The sequence below is a fragment of the Myxine glutinosa genome, chromosome 11 (assembly GCF_964187855.1).
Source record: "Myxine glutinosa chromosome 11, kmMyxGlut1.1, whole genome shotgun sequence".
NCBI classification, from domain to species: Eukaryota; Metazoa; Chordata; class Myxini; order Myxiniformes; family Myxinidae; genus Myxine; species Myxine glutinosa.
Genome location: NC_136271.1, coordinates 32362608 through 32389436, shown reverse-complemented (window position 1 = coordinate 32389436; position 26829 = coordinate 32362608). Strand labels below are relative to the sequence as shown.

Genomic DNA, 26829 nt, shown 5'->3' with positions numbered 1-26829 from the left:
GGTGGTTGATTAAAAAAACAAAAACATCTTGTCATGTGCTCTAGATGTTTGGCCCAAACTAGTCGAGTCTACATTGAACATGAGACCTGAGGCCTAAATCACAGAGTGGTATTTGGTATTTGTGGGAAAATGTGGGTACACAAGCATAGAGAGGGAGTGGGGTAAGCATTATTTGCAAGGGGGTGGGGTTTGTATCATGGTTTGTATCATTTCGAAACAACCATAGCATCCATTTTCCGAATTTGGGCACACAATGCTGTTGTCCCTATTTCCTGGACCTAATTTTGATAGATGAACCCAATTTTACAGTATGCCATCCCATTGCTGGTCCTTTTCCTGTACTGACACAAGAGGCAGCCAGTGATAGGGGCTCGTTCTCCCTCACTCACCCTCAATCGCTGAATGACCCAGATGCATTTTAAGGAGGCATCTCATTGCCAATGTTGTGGCAAAAGTGGATACAATGAACCATCCATCGAAGGGTACGAGGGTATTTCTAGATCTTGCATCCCACCTCAGTATCTACTTTAACGCAACACCAGGATGCTGTCAGGAGAATGTAAATTTAGGTTTTATCTCCTTCTTCTTCTTCTTCTTCTTCTTCTTCTTCTTCTTCTTCTTCTTCTTGGGGAAGTCAAACCAAGTTCTGTCCCATGAGTCAAATTCTGTCATTCTTGGCCAAGCATGGTACTGAAATTTCATATGTGGGCCCGCCAACTCGATATGGCAGTGAGCGAATTCGTGGACCTTCATCATCTTCTTTTCTAGGTCCCGGATGTACCCTTTCCCGGGGCGTTAATCCTCTCCTCGGGTGGCTTTCAGAGCAACAAATCAACTCGGGCTCGTATCTCCTTGCCATACATTAGCAGTGTGGGACTGCACTTGATGGTCTCTTGTTCTGGCTTGACAAGACCCCTGGCTCCCTCAACTCTGTTACTTCACAAATGGGGTGCAGCTCTCTACCTTCACACCATCTCTCAGGGTTTGTTATTCTGTGCACATATTATACATTTGCACTACTACCTCTTCTCTTTGCATATCCAAAAGAGTGTGACTCGCAAAATGGTCCTCCACCGCTTGAGACTCGCATGACTCCACCAGGACGTTGGAGTCCAGCTAGATTGGTTCCTGCTACCGCTACAACTACCTCATAATTAGGCGGCAGCATGACAGTCTTGAAAATCAGCAACCCACGCTGCTTTACCTCATTGTCTCCCACTCCCTGCAATGACAGCTCCTCAAATCCGATTTTTATGTGTCCACTTAGTTCTAGCTAGTAGTCATTGGCTAACATTCCATGCCAGTTTAATGTGGGTCATAACCTTTGACACCCAAACCTCATAATTCATTATACCCAATTTCAACCGAAAAAACCACAACTAAAACTGGTAGCCAACTCCAAGCTATGATATTTTAATAGAGCAACCCCCCGCCTCACCTAATCACTTTATCTTCGACCACACAACGTACAATTGTCATACTAGCTCCAGTGTCTACCACTGTCTCATAAAGCTCACCATTTTTTTCTTTCTTTTTTTGTATACAAAGTCAAGATTCATGGAAGAACTAGAACACAGAATGGATCAAGACACAACAGAACAAAAGGAACAGGAGAAAGAGAGGGGATATACCAATAGCAGGGCTGAGGGGCAAATTAGAGGGAGGCTTGGACAGATAATGGTTACGTGGAGGAATGAGAGTTAGGGGAGGACACAGGAGGTGGACAAGATGGATGCAGAATCGAACTCTCAGGAAGGAGAAACTGGAAATTTGGAGAGGTCGGCTTGCGTTGAGGGGGAGCAGAGGTTAACGGTTGAGGGGGGGGGGGGGTTGACAGGGGGAGCTGCCAGAGGGGGTGAGGGGGCAGAAAGGTGGTTAGAGGGGTAGAAAATATCAATCATGGCTCAGTACGTGTGGGAAAAAGCTTGTGCTGTAAACTCGAACTTGTTCTGTAACTTATCATAATAAAGCCATGCACCAAGTTTCAGTTGAATATGCTAAATGGTAAAACAAGTATTAGCTCTTCCACGAGCCTCGATCTTGTATACAAAAAAAAAAAGTCTGAAAACCACAGGTGAGATGGATGGATGGATGGAAGGACGGACAGACAGACAGACAGACAGACGGAGAGCAAACCTATAAAATTATCCAGTGAATCCGGCAGGGGACGAAGGTGCCTTCAGGTTTTAGAGGAGGGAGACAAGTATGAAAGTTCATTCTTGAGGTTCGACAGATGTTGTTTTCTGCCTCGCCTGAGAGTGGACACACTTGTTACGGGCTTTGTGGAATGTTGCTGAGATTGCCTTCGGTCGGATTTGCCTTCCTGGAAGAGAAGGCAAGTTGTTTCAGAGCAACTGCCTCACCACAGGTCCATAAGATTCAGTTTACCATGGGCTGGAGGAGAGATAGAATAACTGAAGATGAGATGGGATGAATCTGTGCATTAGGGCTTTCTCTGGAAGAATTCCCAGGCTGAATTAATATCAGGGGTGGTAGATATAGGAGACCAGTCCTGAAGTGAGATGGCTGATTTTGCAGTCTCTGCCAGTCTGCTTGAGTGAACTGCCAGACTCACCCATGTTGAGGAGGCTCTCTGAGGATCGCCAGAGATGTTTACTCACGCAATCATGTGATCAGATGTACCAATTTGAGCAGAGGAAGAGCAGGAGACATTTGCATGGAAGATCACCATCACCAAGTCCAGAAGGGATGATTTACCATTGGGAGGAATCTGGGTCAGAAATTTCCCCGAATTGCGTCAATCCCATCGAGTCACAGAAGTCTTTCGCTGAAATGCCATGGCTAGTGATAGAGGTACCAACACCTAGCCAAATGGCATTGCGACAATTGAAATCAGAGCCATGTAAAACAAGTGTTGCATCAACTATGCCCCCACGTAAAGTGCAATCTACCACAGATACGTATTGACAGCAGCAACCTCCATGCAGTGGAACATTTTACCTATCTACAGTACCTTCAGAAAGTATTCACACCCCTTGACTTTTTCACATTTTGTTGTGTTACAGCCTGAATTTAAAATTATCAAAAATGAAAAGCTGAAATATCTTGAGTCAATAAGTATTCAACCCCTTTGCTGTGACACTCCAAATTGACCTCAGGGGGCATCCAATTTCCTTTGATCATCCTTGAGATGTCTCTACAACTTTATATAAGTCCACCTGTGGCCAATTCAATTGATTGGACATGATTTAGAAAGAAACACACCTTTCTGTATAAGGTCCCACAGTTGACAGAGCAGAAACTACCATGAAGTCGAAGGAATTGATTGTGAGGGATTGTGAGGAATTGAAAAAATCAATGAAACAACAGAGAATTGTGAGGAGGCATAGATCTGGGATAGGGTAGAAACAATTTCTCGATTGTTTATATTTCCAAGAACACACAGTGAGCTCCATCATTAGGAAATGGAAAGAATATGGAACTACCCAGACTCTTCCTTGAGCTGGCCGTCCGACCAAACTGAGCAACTGGGCAAGAAGGACCTTGGTCAGGGAGGTGACCAATAACCCAATCACTACTCTGATAGGACTACAGAGTTCCTTGGCTGAGATAGGAGAATCTGGCGGAAGGACAAGTCTCTGTGACACGTCACAAATCTAGGCTTTATGGGAGAGAGGCCAGATGGAAGCCACTCCTGAGAAAAGGGCACATGACAGCACGCATGGAGTTTGCAAAAATGCATGTGAAAGACTGAGAGCACGAGGCAAAATATTCTGTGGTCTGATGACACTAAAATTAAACTCTTTGGCCTGAATGCAAAGCACTATGTCAGGGCGTAACCGAGCACAGTTCAGGCACAGGCAATGCAAGAAGTCTGCTTATATCAAAGCTCCTCCAAGTCGGGAGTTAATGTGCCACAACTGTTGAAACAACCTCTGCCCACCTTCAGTGGGGGAGGTAAAAATGTCTATAATCAGATCATGACCTTAAAATTACATTAAGGTCATGAGAGCTTACCATTATTCCCATTATTGATGCAAAATTTCATTCCGAATGTCCCAACCAAATCCGAGATACAACTCGGACATTGGCAGAAAAAAAGGAAAAACAAGTACAGATACATTCAAAGTACAACACCCCCATGCCAAATAAATAACATGTCCTCCATTGCGCGACATTGCTGGTTGCCTTTGGTACCCGGCAATGCCACCATGTAGCACATAGAGACAGTATTGGGAGGGAGAGATGTACAATAATTGATTAATTTCATAATTAAATTTTTTTTTTTAAATCGTAAAATAATTAATTTCTTAATCATTTGGAGAATAGCATACCTAAACCACAAGTGTTTCATCCGAAGCTGTAAATATTTGAAGATTAATTGAATATTTAATTAATAAAAAAATTTAAGAAATTGATCAATTGATTAATCAATAAATCAAAAATATCCTTTATAAGTTTATAGACAAATCACTTGGCCACTGTCATGTCCAAATATCAGCTATATAGATATTGGGGCGCCTCCATGTCAATATATAGATATTGCCCAGATGAGAAAGGTGATTAATTATTTAAATAAATAAATAATAATCGTAAAATAATTAATTTCTTAATCAATTGGTTAATTGCATACCTAAACCACTACCGTTTCATCCGAATCTGTAACTTTTTGTAAATTAATTAAGTAATTAATCGATTAAGTAAACAATTAATTGATTAGATAATCATTTAATCAATAAATCAACAATGTAATTTGCAGCCAAATCACGTGCTCTCTATTGTGCCCAAATTTCAGCTTCTTAGCTCAAAGGATGGCTGGGATATCGCCCGGACAAACAAACGAACAAACAAGAAGACGTCATGCAGAGCACGATACTTGCAAAATCCAACCCCTCCCCCCTCCCCATTTGATAGTTTGATGAAAATTGATGATTTTAGAAGTTTGACCAAGAGTTGACCTTTGACCTTTTGACCTCAAAAATATTTGGTTTCCCAATTCAGTGAGAACTATGCAAATGCTGTTACATTTTCAAGTCAATCAGATGAAAATTGATGATTTTGGAAGTTTGACCTTGAGTCGACCTTTGACCTTTTGACCTCAACTAGTTGGTTTTCCCAATTTAGTGACTCAATATACAAATGCTGTTCAAGTTTCAAGTCAATCAGATGAAAATTGATGATTTTAGAAATTTGACCTACAGATGACCTTTGACCTCAAAATCAATAGCCATTTCAATTGTGGCGATGTCCACAGATTGGTGAAGTTTCATGAGGATCGGGAGTGACAAACAAACAAGAAGACGTCATGCAGAGCACAATACTTGCAAAATCCTCCCTCCTTCCCCCCGCCCCCCCCCCCCCCCCCCCCCCCCAAAAGATTGCAATTGATCCAGCAAATTGTCCATTTCATGAAGATTTAAATTGACGATCTTGATCAAAGCTCGGGTTAATAGGATGAAAAGTGACGATTTATCAGATGAAAATAGATGATTTGGGAAGTTTGACCTTGAGTTGACCCTTGACCTTTTGACCTCAAAAATAGTTGGTGTTCCAATTTAGTGACTCATTATACAAATGCTGTTCGATTTTAAAGTCAATCGGATGTAAATTGAGGATTTTAGAAATTTGGAAAAATGTTCTCGTGATGTTTCATGAAGATAGGTATAAAATTGTGACCTGCAGGCACAAGTATAAGTAAGCGGACAGACAAACACACACACACACACACACACACACACACACACACACACACACACACACACACACACACACACACACACACACACACACACACAAACAAACAAACTGGAGTCATCAACATACTTGTCAAAAAAATTTTTTTTGGTCAAGTAACAAGAACGAAAGAAACCAGAGTGAAAACTGAGTACTCCCTTTCACCGCGCGTCATCGCCGGGCCTTCTTCGGTGCCCGGCGATGACGTCACGCAGCACCTGGAGATGGAATAGGAAAGGAGCGGTGTACAAAATCATAAATGGTGGTTTAGTACTCCTCTGGGTGAGTCTAAGACATTGTCCTTTAACCTGGAGGAGTATGATGTAAATGTCCCTTGCTCTACGATATCTAGAAAGGGCAATTCCATTCCGAATAGACAAACCTTGGTCGAGTTATGGTGAAAATGTTCAAATGTCCATAAATAGGTCATAACCTTAAAATTAGGTCAACATCAAAAATTATGTCTACCCCGCACACTTTTATTCCCATTAATGACACAAAATTTCATTCCAGAAGTCCCAGCCGGCTCCAAGATACAGCTTGAAAATTGGCAAAAAAGGAAGAAAAAAAAACCTAAATGGTAGTTTAGTACTCCTAGTGGGTCTCGGAAACTGTGGTACTATTAAGAATTGGGAACACTAATTGTAGAAACAAACCATACAACAGGTATAAGCCTGTCCCAGATGGGGAGGTTTAATTAACCTTTTCCTAAGATGTTTGTTCAAACCAACACTGCCATGTGTGAACCAACACTGCCATGTCTGAACCAACACTGCCATGTGTGAACCAACACTGCCATGTATGAACCAACACTGCCATGTGTGAACCAACACTGCCACGTATGAACCAACACTGCCACGTGTGAACCAACACTGCCATGTGTGAACCAACACTGCCATGTGTGAACCAACACTGCCATGTATGAACCAACACTGCCACGTGTGAACCAACACTGCCACGTGTGAACCAACACTGCCATGTGTGAACCAACACTGCCATGTGTGAACCAACACTGCCATGTGTGAACCAACACTGCCAGTATTCAGAGTTCACCTTCCCACTCTCTGCAGTTGTGTTTGTCTGAAGTCAAATCTTATGTTGTCTCCTGTATTTGTCTGCATTTGAGAGCATGATTTATGTTCCTCCATGAGCCTTTGACTTTTTTTTTAACAACCTAATCAATATTGAAAAAATAGTTGTAAATTTATCACCATGCATTTTTCCTTTTTTCCCAAACTTTTTGGTAATAAAGTGTATCTATATATTTGAGGGGAATGTTTGTTGGCATCATATTCATGGCTGATATTTCCCCTTCCACTCCCACCCCATCTCCCCAATTTAATATTACTTGTGGCTTTTAAGATATGTAAACAAATGGAAACCACCCCCCTCCCTATTTTGTACATCACTCCCACCCTCAACACTTTCATTTTACTTGACTGCAGATATTTAACTGCTGTTTTATATCATTCCCTTTATTTATTATTATTCTGTATGAGTGAAGTCACGAAAAATGGAACACTTATGTAAAAATCAGCAGTGGAAAATTTTCTACCTTTAAACAGTTTGTCTGTTGCTTTATTTTAGAGTACTAGGACGTGCCCGTACGTGGGTGCCCGTTCCTTGCCCAAAAAAAAAAAAAAAATGTCTTCGCCCATGCATGCATGGGCGTGCCCATGGGCCCATGGGCGTGCCCGTAAGTGCGTGATGTGACCGTACAATGAATGTATCGTCCCGACGCCGCAGCTCGGATGGCGCTGCAGTTAATCGGGCCTGTATCGGCAGAGTTATTATAAACGTGTACTACAATCGATCGTACCTTACAGCGTCTGCTCGCCACGTTCAGCATCAGTACGTCGTCACTATGACTATCCGTAAGTCCGGAAGTGACGTCCTCATTTGACTGTCCGGAAGGTCGCATATCGCAGTTACGATGAATCGCAAATTAGTTTTAATTAGTTTTAAAACATAGTTTAACGCCAACATAGCGCCAACATAGTTTGCCAACGTGAAATAAATGAATACGCTCTCAAATGTGCCGTCCGAGGCAGAGTCTGTTCGCCACGTTCGGCACACGTGATAGCTCGCTGCTCTCTGATTGGTTGAATCGTTTTTTGGACATAGCTCGGTAACTACTTCTCCGATTAATATGAAACCTTGAAAAGGCACATCCTCAGGTCCCCAGCAATATACCTGGCAAGTTTCAAGTATATCGGACCCGTGGTTGTCGAGAAACAGCGGTCACAGACACACATACACACACACATACACACACACATACACACAGAGATTACTGGAATTATAGATAGATGAGGGTCCACGTGTACAAAAATAATGAATAGAAGATAACGGCTTGCCCTGCTTTTAAAATGGAGGCTTGTGAATTAGACAATTCAATATCTTATGTCACGTCCATCACACTGATAAGATCATGTGCCTAGCAATGTTTACCTCTAATTAATATTATTTTCTTGGCATTTGAAGATGCAGAGGGGTGAAAACTATCAGAAAAAAATACTATGTGTAAGTCTGTGATGGAAAAATGTAACATTGGTTTGCTGGTGTTGCCATATTGTGTCCCTCTACCACAATCTACCATGAAAAGTTTTCCTCTGGCAAATTTTAGGGGTCATGAGTACAAAATACTCTCAAAATCTATTGTATGCCTCATGTCTTTATACGATATACCCCTCTTAGTTCACCAAGTACAGTGTATTTTAACATTAAAGGCAATATCACCTCAGTGTGACGGACGTGACATAAGCGACAATGTATGGAAATCATAAGATACTTGTTACTTTTCCATAATAAATGATAGTTTGCATGACAGAAATTCTTTACATGATACCAGTCTTTCTAAAATCTATGAAAGCTGAGAACAAATAACAGAAACACATCAAACATGTCAGTTGTAAACTGTGACAACCTGACAACATGAAATTACATCAAGGTAAGTGAAAATCTAATTTTGACACTCAACAAGGATAGTGTATCAACAATAAATGGAAGACTCCGCAATAAAACAGGTCTCACAGTTCACTCCCAGGCCTACAAGGACCACCTACAACACTATAAAGATGCCCTCTCCCGTGCCCGCTCCGCTTACTACTCTCAAATTATCCACTCTGGCTCCGGAAACCCAAAAGCACTCTTCTCTACAATAAACAAACTCCTCAGCCCCCTGAACACCACCACCCAGTCATTCACAGTAGACAACTGCATCTCCTTCCTTTCATTCTTCCAACGCAAAATTGAAAACATCTACAACAGCTTGACCACCGCCGCACCCGCTCCCCCTCAAACCACCTGCCCCCCCTTATCTTGCCATCCCCTGTCTCAATTCTCCCCAGTCTCCCCTACTGACCTCTCTGAACTCATAGGAATGAAAACTGCCACCTGCACTCTTGACCCCATCCCCTCCAGCTTTGTCAAGGCCTCCCTTCCTGCTCTCTCTCCACTTATCATTGCAACAATAAACTCCTCCCTGTCTACAGGCATCGTCCCACCGTCCCTCAAAATTGCTGCTGTTACCCCCATTCTGAAAAAACCTGGACTAAACCCTGACACCCTAAATAACTTCAGACCCATCTCCAACCTACGCTTTCTGTCAGAAGTTTTGGAATGCGCTGTAGCCACTCAACTCAAACATCAACTCTCTGCCAATAACCTGTATGAAACATTCCAATCCGGATTCCGCTCCAACCAAGTACTGAAACTGCTCTCCTCAAAATCACCAACGACCTTCTCCTCTCCTCTGACGCTGGCAACCTCAACATTCTCATCCTCCTCGACCTCAGCGCCGCCTTTGACACCATCGATCACATCATCCTCCTCACCCGACTTGAAACCACCTTTAACATTACCGGCATTGCCCTCTCTTGGATGAAATCATACCTCTCTGACAGACGCCAGTTCATCTCCATCAATAACTGCAAATCCCCCACTGCTCCCCTCCCCCAAGGTGTCCCCCAAGGTTCAGTTCTTGGCCCCCTCCTCTTCATCCTTTACCTGTCCCCCCTCGGTCACTTAATCCGCCGTCATGGTCTCCAATTCCACTGCTTCGCCGATGACATCCAGCTTTTCATCTCCACCAAGTCCATCTCCACCGCCACCCACTCTATCCTGACAAACTGCATCACTGAAATAAAATCCTGGCTTCAAACCAACTTCCTCAAACTTAACTATGATAAATCTGAAATAATCATCATTGGTCCAAAAACGCTCATAAAATCCACCCATGACTTTGCCCTCAACATCGACGGTATCCCAGTATCCACCTCCCCTCACATCCGGAATCTTGGCATCATCTTTGACCAAACCCTCTCCTTCGACAATTTTTTTTTTTTTTTTTTTTTTTTTTTGTATACTGAATCGAGGCTCGTGAAAGAGCTGACAACCGCGAGGGAAAGACAGCACAGGGGGACCACGAGGGAAAGACAGCACAGGGGGACCGCGAGGGAAAGACAGCACAGGGGGACCGCGAGGGAAAGACAGCACAGGGGGACCGCGAGGGAAAGACAGCACAGGGGGACCACGAGGGAAAGACAGCACAGGCGGACCGTGAGGGAAAGACAGCACAGGGGGACCGCGAGGGAAAGACAGCACAGGGGGACCACGAGGGAAAGACAGCACAGGGGGACCGTGAGGGAAAGAGAGCACAGGGGGACCGCGAGGGAAAGACAGTACAGGGGGACCACGAGGGAAAGACAGCACAGGGGGACCGCGAGGGAAAGACAGCACAGGGGGACCACGAGGGAAAGACAGTACAGGGGGACCGTGAGGGAAAGACAGTACAGGGGGACCGCGAGGGAAAGACAGTACAGGGGGACCACGAGGGAAAGACAGTACAGGGGGACCGTGAGGGAAAGACAGTACAGGGGGACCGTGAGGGAAAGACAGCACAGGGGGACCACGAGGGAAAGACAGTACAGGGGACCGCGAGGGAAAGACAGTACAGGGGGACCACGAGGGAAAGACAGTACAGGGGGACCGCGAGGGAAAGACAGCACAGGGGGACCACGAGGGAAAGACAGCACAGGGGGACCACGAGGGAAAGACAGCACAGGGGGACCGCGAGGGAAAGACAGTACAGGGGGACCACGAGGGAAAGACAGCACAAGGGGACCGCGAGGGAAAGCCAGTACAGGGGGACCACGAGGGAAAGACAGCACAGGGGGACCGCGAGGGAAAGACAGTACAGGGGGACCACAAGGGAAAGACAGCACAGGGGGACCACGAGGGAAAGACAGTACAGGGGGACCGCGAGGGAAAGACAGCACAGGGGGACCGCGAGGGAAAGACAGTACAGGGGGACCACGAGGGAAAGACAGCACAGGGGGACCACGAGGGAAAGACAGTACAGGGGGACCGCGAGGGAAAGACAGTACAGGGGGACCGCGAGGGAAAGACAGTACAGGGCGAGGGAAAGTACAGGGGAGGGAAAGACAGTACAGGGGGACCGTGAGGGAAAGACAGTACAGGGGGACCGCGAGGGAAAGACAGCACAGGGGGACCGCGAGGGAAAGACAGCACAGGGGGACCGCGAGGGAAAGACAGCACAGGGGGACCGTGAGGGAAAGACAGCACAGGGGGACCGCGAGGGAAAGACAGCACAGGGGGACCGCGAGGGAAAGACAGCACAGGGGGACCACGAGGGAAAGACAGCACAGGGGGACCACGAGAGAAAGACAGCACAGGGGGACCACGAGGGAAAGACAGCACAGGGGGACCACGATGGAAAGACAGTACAGGGGGACCACGAGGGAAAGACAGTACAGGGGGACCGCGAGGTAAAGACAGTACAGGGGGACCACGAGGGAAAGAGGATCTGTCAATCCCAGACATACTCGCGCTCACCGGATCCTGCTTTTGCATCCGCAAGAATCGCTTGTCTTTTTCGTCCGTCATAATACTGAATTAAATACACTAAACAGATCACAAAGACAGCCCTCTTTCACCTGAAAAACATCGCCCGGCTCCGTCCATCCCTCTCCTCCATGGCTGCAGAAACCCTCATCCACGCCTTCATCACCTCCCGTCTGGACTACTGCAATAGCCTCCTCTATGGTTCACCCTCAACAATCACCAATAAACTCCAATACATTCAGAACTCCGCTGCCCGTCTACTCACCCATTCCCGGACCCGTGACCACATCACCCCCGTCCTTTACAAGCTTCACTGGCTCCCCATCTCCCAGAGAATCCAGTACAAAATCCTCCTCTTGACCTACAAAGCCCTCCATAACCTGGCCCCATCCTACCTGGCTGACCTCTCCAGACACACTCCCACCCGCAACCACCGCTCTGCTGGTACCAACCTCCTGACCCCCCCCCCCCCCATCCGGACCAAATTCAGATCCTGGGGGGACAGGGCCTTCTCCATCGCTGCTCCCACCCTCTGAAACTCACTACCTCACACCATCAGAGACTCCTCCTCACTCACCACATTCAAAACATCACTCAAGAATCACCTGTTCAACACTGCATTCAACATTTAACCCACAGCATCTAACCCCTGACTATCTCCTCTCCTTCTCCCTCCTTTGTGCTTTGAATATTTCCCTATTGATTCTTCTTTTTTTGCAATTGTTTTTATGTTTTGCTATGCATTATGTTTTGCACTCTGTCAAAGCGTCTTATGGGCTTCCTGAAAAGCGCTATATAATATAAATGCATTATTATTATTATTATTATTTTCCACATTACTTGCATTATGCACCATCATGACAAGCCAATGACATGGCAACGCGCCATCTCATAACGCGCCATTGACCGAGTGGTTCACACCAACCGGAGCTGTTTTCGGATGACGTGCTGATGTCCTTGGACTTCGCGCCAGGCTCCGGGCCGATGTGGTGTGGTGCTGACCGGGCCGATGTGATGTGGTGCTGACCTAGATAACATCTTGTTTCATTATAACTTTAAGTACATGTATTTAAATGCATGAAAGTAGTACCGTTTGTCATTTCTGGTACTTATGTCACATCCGTCACAGCGTGACGGATGTGACACTTCAGGGGATGGAATCATTATTTTCCCCTTCTACAAATTAACACGAAGGCACAAATTAATCATTTGATGTTTGAGAATAGCTAATGGTTGAAGCTGTCTCAGGCATATTTTTTCATATTTTTGTAACTCTTACTTTTTGAATAAATTAGGGTGTGACGGACGTGACATAAGGGGACGGAAATTTTTTGATGCTTTTCTCATACAAAAATTTTTATGATGTGATATGTTTATTGAATTTTACTCATAGACTTCAACAGAGAACTACAACAGAAAAATGCAAAAGATATAGTTATTCTGTTACCATTTGTAAAGGAGTAGAGTGATAATTAGTACCACTCAAATTGAGCTCACTTTGAAAAAACCGCCATCTTCCCATCTCAATTACTCCGCATTGAAGAGGGGTAGAACGATCATTTTTTCACTGAAATAAACCTTAGCATTTAAATTTTACATTAAAAAATAAGGAGACACCTCAAAACCTTCCTGCTAATAGTTGATCAAAGAAATGTCATAGTCTAACTACTTTACATTTTAATGCCAAAAATACCCCCTTTTTGGCCTTTAACCTGTCATGCAAAAACCAAAAATTGTTATATTGCACTGAAGTTGTCTCTGCAGGTAGAGGAGACCCAATTACACATCATACAAGTGTAAAATAGTGGATATTTTATTTGTAATAAGAAAATATCAAGCCCTGTATTGAGAAAAATGAAAGTGTTCCATTTTTCGTGACTTCACTTGTATATGTAGACTTTGAAGATGTTTCTTGAGTGTAAGAAACTTTGACACTCAATCCTGTAATTTGCAATGCGTCGGGCTTTAGGCAATTCCCTCACTCCAGACGCGTGAAGAGCGCAAGATGGAAGCCATCATGCAAGCAATTGCCAAGATGGAGAAACGTGAAAAACGACGAGAACAAGCACTCGAGAGGATAGGCTGTGGTTCAGTGAAACATGAAGTCAAAATCGAGAGCAAGGAAACTACACCTGATACTGCTGAACCTCCCTCACTGCATCCTGTTATTCAAGTTGTTCAGGTGGGTTAAAGTTGTACAGTAGGAAGAGGGTAGGTGTGGGCAATATCCTTAGTCAGATTGCTCATTGTATGCACTCTCCTCTTTGGATTCTGTTACCTTATACTTATTTTACAAGTTAGGGTGCTGGCTCGGGATCCTAGGATCCTGGGTTAGAATCCCGGTCGATCGTTGAATTAACACCAGGGGGTTGACTCAGCCTGTCATCCTTCCGAGGTCGGCAAATTGAGTACCAGTTCACTGGTAATTCCCTGCATGTCGCAAGAGGCAACTAACAGGGTTGGTGGCAGGAAGGGCATTCGGCCATAAAACATTGCTTCAAAAAGGAGACCACGGTGCCCGAAAAAGGCCAACCCCTGCTCTGCGGGGGGGAAATGGCCTCTAACGGTGGTTTCTACTTATTTTATAACATTCTACTTGTTTTCACTGTATGGAATTGTGCTTGCTTAATCACAGGTATTAATGAATGCCTTTTATTGATCATACCATTGTTATAAAGCTCATTCTGGCTATAATATGCTGAAGTTAATTGAAGGTTTGTTCATTTTTTGGAAATCATTTGGCAAACCTCACAATGTTTTGCAACTGGTTTGATGTACAAAGTTTGATAGCTACTGCAGAGGCATATTTGCTTCTGGCCGCAACGAATTAAAGAACTAACAAACATTAATCAAAATGCTTTTAGGTCATGCCATCCATTAATCCGTCACTGTCCATCTCATTCCCTCAGCCTGAACCTGTGAAGGAAGAGCTGACGAATAAGACGACGCCAGCACGAGTGAACCGCTCCAAGCAACGCCGCAGTTTCACGCGCAATCGTACACATATAGGGCAGCAGCGACGGCGCAACCGCACACAAAGTGGCTGCTCGGAACCACCTCCAAGCTCCCCAGACACACCGGACAGTTTGGTTCTGCCCATTGTCACGGAAAGCCAGGTCGTTGTCCCAACCAGCCCAATATCCGGACAATCTGACGATGCAGTCGTGGTAGCCATGGCAGCCGTGGTGGCTGTTGTTGCTGTTCCAGTCAGCCCCGCTGCTGTGGAAATTTCACTTCCTACAACACCTATATGCAGCAAGGGGAATGCACGCTACCCCAAAACAAAAAAGGTGCTTTGAATGATTTGTATTGATTGGCATCTTACTTAACTTTTTTGAAAATTCAACAGATGAATTGTACGAGGAGTGATCAAAAAGTGGGGGGAGGGCGGGGTAGGCAGGAGACGGCGGGTTGAGGGGGGGTGGGAGAGGCAGGAGAGGGAGGGGTGAGGAAGGGAGGGGAAGGTGAGGGGAGAAGGACAGGAAAGAGATACTACATATACATTTTTTTGGGGGGTGAGGGGGGGGGGTGGTGGCTTTGACAAGCCCCTCTGTTTTGGGGGAGGGGGGAAGCGAAGGAGGAAAAATTTACCCGTGCAAAGAGTGCTTTAACCTCAGTGTTGCCCAGGTAAAAAAGGAAATTGTAATACCCTCTGCCACCAACACCAGGTGGCACTACAGGGTACACATTAGATAGAGAATTTACATCCCTCCCCCGATGTTGTGTTTTATACTTGTTTTACCCGAAACTTGTGTTTTATACTTCTCCCACCCTCCCCCCCTCCCCCTTCCCATGCCTCCTCCCCCCAAGCCCTCTCCCTCCCACATCTCCCGATGTCCCTGCTCTCAAATGTTGTGTTTGTGTGCTTCCCCTTCTCTCCCCATCTTGTCTACCACCCCCCTTTTTATATACTTTGTTTGTCTGTTTGATTTGTTTTTGTGATAAATGTTAGCTCTTTCATGAGCCTCGATTCTGTATACAATTTTTTAAAAAAGAAAAAAATCCCCCACACACCCCCGTATGAGGCTACGGCCACATAGCCTATGTTACCCCCCCCCCCCCCCCCCAAGACAAAGTTGTATTTGTATTTGTACCCCGTGTAAAGTATGCAAGTATTTATATCTGGAGTACCCGGTGTAGCTCAAGCGAAAAAGAACCATCAACATATTTGAAATGAGGGCAAATGTAATGGAAAAGCAATTACATCCAAACCAGAATCCATTACAAATGTCAAATCATCATTTTACCTTTTCGTTGAATATATGCTGGTGAATGTGCCGTTGATCACGTTTCTGAGTTAAGTGTGATGACGTTCAGGAATAAGAAGAAGCCTTATCACTATCTTCAACTGCTTCTGGAATTGTTTGATTATTTGTGTTCAAATGTCTGGTAATTGTTTTTTAAATTAATTTATGCGAATGTGTACTTGTATATAACTGTCATTAATCAAAAAGGCTTTGGCACTATAGAGCGATTTTTTTTTTTTAAATGCAAAAAAACGAACTTTGTCTTTTTTCTTTTTTCTTTTTTTCCCAAAACGCTCCCAAGCATTCACTGATGAACCTCTGAAAGTTTGACGAAGATCCGTTTAGCCATCTCTGAGAAAAATGGCGACACACAAACCAACGGCTCTTACATAGTCGATTAAACACTTGCATCATTAATACCCTTCGAAGTACTCCTTTCCTGCACATACACACTTCTTCCACCGTTCCTGCCATTGTCGGAAACATTCTTGAAGGCCTCTTAATCACCTTCAGAATGTTAGTCGCGTTGGATGTTATGTCTTCAATCATGTCAAATCGCTTATTTTTCAAATAAGTCAAATCACCACTTATGTGGTGATTCTCGCTTTTTTTCGCCTGGGCCAAGACTCTCGGACACGTGGTGGGAGATGATTTTTACGATCGAGGATAAAATAATCAACTGTTTTGCACATGTTCTATTGAAACACAATGCAAAGAGATGCAATCGGGTGGTGTTCTACTGTGATCTACTGTTGCACTCCAACACTTTTAGTTGATTGAAATTTATTATTGTTTTGTGCTTTCTTTGCAGCACTTGGTAAGCGAGTGGCTTTCGGAGAAACCCGAAAGGTTACTTGTGGATTTTCCTAGCGAGCCTTCGATGAGGATCACGACAGATCCAACAGTGTTGGCGACCACCCTGAATTCCCTGCCGGGGTTAACCCACAGTGCCCAGCTGTATAACACACCAAAACACTACATCCGCTTTGGTTCTCCCTTCATGGCAAGGCCACGCAAGAAAAAGCTTGGTCTTGACTCGAGTTTTGGTTCTTGTAAAAAGGTAAATCTATCTACAATGGAGCAGATGCATACGTGTGTGTGTGTGTGTGTTTGTGTGTGTGTGTGTGTGTGTGTGTGTGTTTGTGTGTGTGTGTGTTGTGTGTTGTGTGTTGGTATGTGTGCGAGCGTACATGTGTGTGTGTGTGCACAAAATATGTGCAATATGTCACACACAAGACGCCTGCCTGTCCACAACATACCACTGTACAACATGTCACGCACAATGTGTGTATACAATACAACATATGCACATTATGTATGTGTATATAACGCATAAAAATAATGTGTACATACAATATACCAATATACAGCATATGATCTCATGCAACACAAAGCAAAACGTGCTAAAGAAAAAGCAAAACCAAAGCCAAGCATGTGTATAAACCATGATCGTGCATGTGTACGTGCAAATCACGACCCATGCACGTATGTGTGTGCATGTGCATGTGTGTGTCATTGCCACAGGTCCTCATCTTTCTCAGGCATCCCTTCCACTGAAGTTCACCAAATCTCAGACCCCCCCTCCCTGTGCACGCCTGCGTGTCCTCCTTGACGGGTTAGAGTCGGAAAAACCCATCAAGCCATGGGTGCGCCCCCCCCCCCCCCGCCCCTCCTCCAATGCCGCCCACGAAGCTATTGTATTCGGCACGTTAGTGGATATCACAGAGCCCGGTTCACTGCAGGTATAACATGGCATATAGGGAGTCGCCAAATCCCAGGCCCTCGCTCCCAGCATGACAAGGTCGGAGAAACCCAGGAACCCGTCAGGCCAAGCAGTGTCCCAGACGTCTACGCGACCTCGGGCTCCATGTGCCTGTCCGCCCCACCAAATATGTGTGTGGTGCATGCGTGCGTTGTGGGTGTCGGAAAACGGACCACCTTTGGTGGTAGCCGGTATTACAAAACATCTTCCTTTATCACCTTCATAATATGATGAACCCTCCTCAAAATTATGCTGTGGAGTATATGTTGTGATCAATACAATTTCTTTCAAAAATGACAAAAATTATACATTGCATTTCCAATAATTTGCTGCAGCACATTGCCCACCATGGGTGGGCAAAGAATCACGGAGAATCACTCCTGGGAGTGCCCGTTAGTATTTTTAAAGCTTTGCTACTCATTTTGCACATTAACATTGGGGTGTTCATTTTCTTTGTTTTCTACTTATATGATTAAATTTAATTTGGCAGCATTAGGAGAGATAGACATTTAAACTCCAATGTATTTTTGCATTTCTCAATAAAAGCTGGTGATTTGTGCACATCTACTGGACCAATGTGCCAATCTTTTGTGGCTTTGCTCTTTGTGCTTGTCCATGGTGTTTAAATGGAGAAGGATACTGGATCCGAAGTGGCTGAACGAAAGTCTGGAAAAATTGGAGCGTCAAGGAACCAGCTTGATGAGATCTATGCTGTTGGTTCATACTTCATACATTATTTGTATATTTTGTTACTCTATTTTTGTTTTTATATTATTTTTATGACCTTTAAAAAAAAAAGTTTTATTTTTCCTACTCCTTCCTTTCACTTCTTGTTTGTTTTCTTATTTTTCTCTCACTCTCAGTCCCCCTGATTTGTAACACCTGAATCCTGACCCTCCATCTCATGTTAAAATGAGTCATTCCCACCACAGATTCCTTGACTCCTGATGTCACTTTGTCGCACGGACTATGATCCTGTCTTCACACCAGTGCCCTTTATTGTAATTTTAGCGCTGGCTGAAGCAGTCGATGGATGAAACAGCTGCTGTCGATGAGGAGAACTCACTGTTGGACCATGAGAGCACCGTGCTGGGAGGTAGTGGACAGGACACACCACTGAGTGATTCTCCAACTGGGTCACATGGTAAGCCTTCTGCAGAGTGTTGTAGATTTTAAAACTTTCTACTTTGCTGGCATGAAAAATGTGCAGTCACGAATGCTGAACTGATTGAAGATGACTGTGGAACAAGAGACAGTGCAGTGCGTTCCCACCAAAGTAAAATTTGTCCACATTTCAGTATCTCATATCACAAACCTTTTCATTTAAAAAAACCTCCCACATTCAACACTACTAAGTTGATGTACCCATCCACCATTTGCAGAGCTCATAACTCCGCTGAAAAAGCGAAGGCTGCGGGAGTCTCATGAGGACAGTACCCCAGAAACAATGCCGAGCGATGGAGGAGACACGCCGATGGGTGACCTCCCCGATGCTGATCTGGAAGCATTTGCGACAGTGGGATGTACAACCCCTAACAAGATGGAGACTGATGAGATGGAAACTGTGGAAGAGATGGTTCGGAATGGATTCGGCCCTGTATACTCCCCTGTTACCCCAACAACGACGGCCTCCCTACCTAGCTGCCCTGCCCAGTATGAGGTAACTTGCCATTTAATACAACCTTGTTAGCTTCTGAAAAAAATGCTGTAAAACTTGCTTTTTGCTACTCAATTATATATATAAAATAACCACCTTTAGAGGCCATTTTTTCCCCGCTAAGCGGGGGTTGGCCTTTTTCGGGAACCGTGGTTGTTGTTGTTTTTTGGTCCCCTTTTTGAAGCAATGTTTTACGGCCGATGCCCTTCCTGACGCCAACCCTTTTTGCCGCCTTTAACGACAAACAGGGAATTACCAGTGAACTGGTACTCAATTAGCCGACCTCGGAAGGATGACAGGCTGAGTCAACCCCCCTGGCGTTAATTCAGCGATCGACCGGGATTCGAACCCAGGATCCTAGGATCCTAAGCCGGCACCCTAGCCGCTAGCCCAACACCAGGGTTTATCATTTCCTCTTAATTATGTCATTTTCCTCTTAATTATGTATTTTTATTTCTAATCCTCCTTTTTCCCCCTCCCCACCCTCTCTTTTTTGTATACTGAATCGAGGCTCGTGAAAGAGCTAACATTTATTTCACAAACAAATCAACCAGACAAACGAAATATATAAAAAGAGGGAGCGGAAGACAAGATGGGGAGAGAAGGGGAAGCACACAAACATAACATTTGAGAGCAGGGAGATGTGTGGGAGGGAGAGGGCTTGGGGGGAGTAGGCATGGGAAGGGGATGAGGGGGTGAGGGGGGGGGGGGGGGTGGGAGAAGTATAAAACACAAGGACACAAACACAAGGATGAGGAGAAATAATTGAATGAATATTTCAGGTGTTGTTGGACAGCAGATTCACCAGGCCCTCCGAATAGCAACACTCGGCCATGTTTGTAGATTCTCGAACAAGCTTTCTCTGTCTCATTTCAGAATATTTCCTCACCAGAAAGTTCTCCTGAAGCTAAGCACATCAACTGTTCAATTGAGGTATGCTACATTGGTTTTCCTATTTCTCACCATTCACCATTTGCACCTAGCTCTTCAAAATTGACAAAAAAATGACATCTTCAAAAAAGAACATTTACAGTATGTCCAAACAACTCCTTGTGCAACATGGATTCAATGCTGTTTGAGTATTAATTCGTTCAAAGGCATTTTGAACACCAACGTTTATTTTACGCACTTGTTTTTCTTCCCCACACCCTTTATTGATACTGCAGCAGGACCTTGCTCAGGTGAGCATTGTTGCACTTTCACTGGGCCTTGTGCCATCTACTGTTGATATGGGAGAGGATGATGAAGAGTTGGAAACAAGAGCTTGTTCAACCCCAGAGAAGAACGAAAATGCCCTTGTACTCTCGGCTTCTTCTGATCCTGCTGATGACAGCTTTCAGCAGGGAACAGTGGCAACACTTTGGCATGGCCAGGCACCATCAGAACTCACACCTTCCAACAATCTTAGTCAAGCAATAGAGACCGGAAACCTTCCGGTATCACCCTGTCTCCCAGACCCGCCTGATGTCTCTGAACTCTTTAGGCAGGAACCTTCCTTTGGCTTTTCTCCACTGAACTCAAACCTTCGAGACCTTACTCCATCTCACCGTCTTGGTGATTCAAGTTCTTTTCCTAGCCGGTGTCTCCTTGAGACAGAGCAGCTTGAGGGGGGTCTTGCATCCAGCAACATAGTTGGGACAGCAGAGGGAAATGAAGTCTTGGAGAGGCTTGGACGGACAGACCTGGGACCAGAAATTGAAATGCAGGGAGAATGTACTCTATTTGGTCTTCACAACTTGCACCCACCACAGAAGAAGAAGGTTTGTTGCAATATATGCTTGTGGTGTTGTAGTTGTTTGATGGATTTCAATTTACATTGTTTTATTATGCCTCCGCCCCCGATGGTGGCCGGAGGTATTGTGTTTTTGGGTTGTCTGTCTGTACGGGCTAAACCTCGTTTTTCTCATCAACCACATGTCCAATTGAGACGAAACTTTCAGGGTAGGAGTGACACGCATGCAGAATGTTTTTTTGACAATTGTGATGTCATAGGACACGTGGTATGGCAGCCATCTTGGATTTATAAATGCAAATAATTAAAAAAAATTCTCGGAAACCGCTGAATGGGAAAATTTGAAACTTGGCATATTGTCAAGTACTCCCAATGGGAAACAAAAGCATGATAATTATGACATCATAGGTGAAGTGGTATACCAGCCAAAAATGTTTTAATCATATTCCTTCTAAAAATCAGAAATTGCATACACATGATCTATGACCCATTTGTATTGAAATATTAAATTTATGACATCATAGGTCATATGGTTTGGCAGCCGTATTGGATTTAACCTAAAACCCTAAAAAGAACATCTCCCAAACCACCAAATCGATTGACTCGAAACTTTACGTGTGTCATTGACTAGACATGGTGATTAAAAGTTAATCATGAAAAAGTCATTGGCATCCACCCATTGTGGGACTATGCGGAGGCATATTGGCGACACAGTCGCATTGCTTTAGTTTACATATCAAGTAATTGTTTCTCCACTTGTATTTTAAACATTTTTTATACATGGGCTAAGGCTGGTAATAGAGCGCGCGCGCACACACACACACACACACACACACACACACACACACACACACACACACACGACAACAACCATATAACACAGCCACTGAGCTTGGGGGGAGTGCCATCACTACCGTCACTTCCCAGGATACTCTGGGTCTGGGTACCAGCGACATCATAACAATGGCGCTGCTTTCTCACCGTACTCAGTGGGTTATTTTATCAAGAGGAATTTCCTCCTCCCCATGGATGCAAACGGTTGGGGAATTGTCCGTGCTCTGTCATTTTAAAGCAAGGAAGCAGCACGTACCATTTTTAAAGTATTTGGTGTGACTTGAATCGGTCCAAACCGGATGGGTGTTTTTTAGGAGACACCCTCTCCCGACTGCATGGTCGTTGGCTCACTATGGGAGCTCATCCGCCCTTTGTAAGGTGTTGTTTTTGGTCCCGGCAGGTGTCACAGTCACCCTCCCCACTAGCAAAGCCAGTGAGGGGTGTTGGTTTAGTCGCCGACAACCCGACTGACCATGCGGCAGGCACTGGTCTGGGTTACATGTTACCAGTGGCAGTCCCAAGAGACTGACCTGACCCAAATTGTGTATGTCTTATGCTCTACTCCATCATTTCATCCCTTATTATTATTTTTTGGAGGTTTATAGGCTCTAAGACTTGTGGAGGAGCTGCGACACAAATCACCCAAATACATTCAGACAGATACATGAGACAACACCAGACTTGACTTTCACACAAACACAGCCACTGAAATTTGGGGAAGTGACATCACTTCTCAGAGCACTCTGGGTATCAGCAACGTCCTCTTTATGACATCGCTTTTCTATCTGCACTCAGCGGGGCAATTGAGGAGGAATTTCCTCCTCCCCATGGATGTCAACCTATGGGGCATTTGTGCTATATCCTTTAAATGTTGAGTGTTGAGGAAGGACGCAGCACATACAATTTTTTAAGTCTTCGGCATGACTTGGCCAAGGTTTGAACCACTGCCCTCCCAGACTCAGAGCATGAGTGTTTTTACACAACTTATAGAAGTGTACCTCTCTTGATCCGCTAGGATCAAATGTTGAAATGGCTTGGCGTCTTCCCCACCCCTCTCCTCATCCAAACCTGCTCTCGAGCGACCCCGGTGGATGCATGGCAAATTCCGCTGAAAAGTCAAAGATGTATAGATGTCTCACCTTGTCCTACAATTTATTTCGTGCCTGAAACTAGACGCACTTCCACAGCACTGTAATTACTGTTGCCCCTGTGTCCCAAAGGTATCATTATTGGAATACCGTAAGCGCTTAAAAGAGGCCAAGGAAGCTGGTCGGCCAGATGGATCTTTCTTTGGACTGCATGATACCTGTGAACCACATGCATCAACAATGGACTACATCACGTTACAAGCATCTTGCTCTTCACCTGGCCTGTCTGTGCAGTCCTACGAGCCTGTTAGCCCTGTGGAGGGCCAACACTCAGAAATCGTTCCGGTTTCGATCCCTGTTGGAGCATCAACGTCTGCTTCTAGTTCTGCCACCTCTCTACCCACTGTTAAAGATGATGCCCAGTGGTATGTCATTTTGAACCATATTTCTTAGTTGCTCAGGGCATGAGGTGCATCACCATGAACAGGTTTCCAATTTGCTTTCACTTTTTGGCAACTCCTGGTTTGGCTGGGATTCAAACAAAGTAAACTGGCTTTCCAACTCAAGCCCAATATTGGTCAGTTTTATCGAAGTAAATGATGGTTGTTATTGGTTACAAAATGTATGTGTTTGGTTTGTTTAACAGGATGCTGCAGAGGTAGCGGACTTGCCGTTGAACTGTTTGGTTTTATTCCCAACCCGAATAAGAACTGGCAATTTGGTGCTTCGTTGGCAGGATGTTGCATCTCATTTTGCAAAGAGTAGGCGAGTTACTGCCGGCACCCTGAACAAAGAGTAGGAAAGTCAGTTTACAAAATCAAAATTCAGTCGAACGTGGGTCTTGGTCAGCCGGTTTGTAAAACCTTGGTACAAATCTTTCTCCGGCTGACTTCATAAGTATGTGGAAGTAATTGGTCCACTAAAGAGGTGGTTGTAGTATTGGTAGTGGTATTTCTTAGTTGCGGTATTTCAGCAATTTGCACGGAAATAACCTCAGTCATCCATTGCAGTCATTTATTGCATCATCGCAGTTTCTGCTTCCTGGCTTATTTGGACATCTGCCACCACCCTTGCACAAGATAATTGTTTATCAGATTATGCATTGTGGCTTATTTTTTCCCTCCTCCCCTTCCACCCCTACAAGCGTGAGGCTCATGTAAGAGCAAGTTTGATCATGATGGTTTATCACCACCTTTATTGAGAAGTGTCCTTCAAGATCATCTAACAGCCCTGTTGCCTATTGTTAAGTTTCCCGTTACCTTGCCTGAGCGAGAAAGGCAGCTTATATTTATTTGAGTGCTTTTATTAAGCGTTGTTTTATAACAAGTTTATTATTTATCTAATTTTTCTCGCAGGAATGCCCCAACATCAGTTGAGCGGGTGCGTGAAGAGGCAGCAAGCTTCCATAAGGGTCTCAGAAGTGGGCAGTTAAGAAGCCCAAAGAGGGAAAAGGAGAAGGAAGGAGGTAATGACATAATCTTGGCTCCTCCTACCTGTTGGTACCAATTTACATCTATAGGTTTTCTCCAGCGCTGTACATTGAAGTTTTCTACGGCACACATTTCCACTCATGATCTATTTACACTCATTGTAAAACTGCTAATGGAACTTGCCAGTATTTTAAAAGTTTTTCTTATTGACCATATGCCAGACTTACACCAATTAATGGATTTATTTTATTTTGTATCAACATTGGTCAATGAGTAAACAACTAATTCACATACTGTTATAAATATTTGTTTTTAGTTATCGAAAATGGGCTGCAGGATAGCGTAGAGGTAACGAACACTCACCTTTGAGCTATCTAGCTGGGGTTTGAATCTCGACCAAGTTATAAACTGTTAGCCTGGTGTTTTACATGCAGGGCGACATATGCAACATCCATCAAACGGATGTTAAGTAAGAGGACCCGTCTGACAGCACTGGTTTATGAAGTTAAAGATCCAACAGTGTTTTTTGCGAATAGTAGGCGAGTTCTTGCCAGCAGGTGAAGGAAATTACCTGACACCTTCAGTCGAACGTCAGGCCTGGCTTCTTTTTTCCTATTCGTTCATTCCCTTGTTAGGTCATCTCATCTCGATTCTCGAAGATGTCTGTCCATGGGTCATGATGTCCGGATGTCTGTCCGTCCGGTCGTCTGTCCGTCCGTCCGTTAACTTTTTTGCTATTTTTGCTACTCCTCCCTTATTTCCCAGCTGATTGTTCTAAAACTTGACAATTGACTTCCAAACAGTAGCCCACACAATCGTCCAGGCTTCGATTCTTTAAATTTCCGATCATGGGGGCTCCCAGGGGGTGTTAACTCCCAAACTTTGGATCCCTACTCGTCCCTTGTTTACCAACCGATTGCTCTGAAACCCGATGCAGTGCTTCTACTCGATGGTCTGCAAGATCGCTCGGTCTTACATTTTTCGAAATCGGATCATGGGTGCTCTCAGGGAGAGGCGAGGGGTAGCGGAGTTTACCTCTCGAAACTTCAGATCCTTACTCATCCCTTGTGTACCAACCAATTGCTTCGAAACCCAATATAGCCCTTCTACTCGATGGTCTGCAGGATCGCTCGGTCTTAGATTTTTCAATTTCGGATCAGGGAGCTCTGAGGGCAGATTCCCAAAATCAGCAGAGGTCTGAACTGCAACCTCAAGAGATGACTGTCAGCCCACTTGGGGCTATTTATTGTGTGATACTGTCTCCCTACCGCTATTGTTGTTGTGATACCTGGTCTCTATCATTCAACAAAGTAAAGTTTTCGGTCGTAGCAACACTTAGTTGCATTCCGGAACATTCATCATCCACCCCGTACTTTAAAAAAAAACTGTTTGCTTCATTTGAACACACTTCTCCATGAGAAACAAGCACCACTAAACATGAGAAACAATCATAGCTAAACATGAGAAACAAACATTACTAAAAAAATGGCTTTTACCTGTGACCGTCTCAAAAGCACGTACGAGTTTAATAGTCCAGGAGCGCAGAAGGTTTATTCAAGTGAAAAGCGCCGGAACGTTTGACCTCATGGGCTGATGGGGTCATCCACTGACATCACAAAATTGCATTGCTGCCGGGTCTGACCCGAGGCTTTCCCCCCCCCCCCCCCCCCAAAATCACTCAATTAGTGACGCCATCACCGAAAAACCTATTTTTCTCAATATCTGGAGAGCTATGCATGATAATATCACGAATAAGGTGTCTATACCTATGTTTACATGGTCAATAATTACACTGACACCCGCATTATTGCTAGAAAATGTATAGTTTTCCAGGTAAATGTTTAGTTCACCCACTCAGTTAGCAACGCTATTGCGGAAAAACCCATTTTCATTAATATGTGAAAAACAATGCATGATAATATCACAAATAAGGTGTCTATACCCATGTTTTTACGGTGAAATATTACAATGCCAACTCTAGTGCTTGAAAATGTGGAGTTCACCCTGAAAGTTGCCTACTGGAGTCGTACCATCTCTGTCTTTTGTTACAATATGGCAAATATTAAATGCATTGGTGTCTGTCCCTTTTTGTTATTTACAGATCATGGCAAATGATGCCCCCGTTTGTATAATTTGCAAAGAAAGAGGAGAAAAGAAACGTGCCCTGAAGTGTTTCAATTCCAGCAACTGGGAAACAGCCAAAAATGCTGCTAGACGGCGAAAGGCACTTCAAAGTGACAAGTTTTCGAACACCTCGGAAGAGATCAGAACAGCTGAGGGCCCAGAAGGCAAATATTACCACTCAGTTTGCCACAGTCGATTCTGTGCTGTTAAGAGACGAGCACCTCCAAGCACAGAACCATCGGAACCACCTCAGAAGACCACTCGTTCAAGTTCCGATCATCCTTCTACCAGCACGAGAGGCGTTCTTGGACAGGAATGTATTTTTTGTGGACAGAAGAGGAAGTGGAAGTTGCAGAAAAATGAACCCCTCAGCCAATGTTTGACCACAGACGGGAG

The 26829-nt window shown here is 44.5% G+C and overlaps 1 protein-coding gene across 1 annotated transcript in view; it reads left to right on the top strand.

Moving 5' to 3' along the window:
- The window catches only part of KMT2E (lysine methyltransferase 2E (inactive)), a gene marked incomplete in the record, with an annotated part of 163155 nt that overhangs the window by 122334 nt on the left and 13992 nt on the right, over window positions 1–26829 (top strand). The window contains 9 exon segments of the mRNA XM_068130422.2: window positions 13529–13741; window positions 14469–14849; window positions 16618–16866; window positions 18580–18712; window positions 18951–19228; window positions 20102–20158; window positions 20392–20985; window positions 23012–23304; window positions 24235–24344. Of these exon segments, the coding sequence (XP_067986523.2) occupies window positions 13529–13741; window positions 14469–14849; window positions 16618–16866; window positions 18580–18712; window positions 18951–19228; window positions 20102–20158; window positions 20392–20985; window positions 23012–23304; window positions 24235–24344 (2308 nt within the window).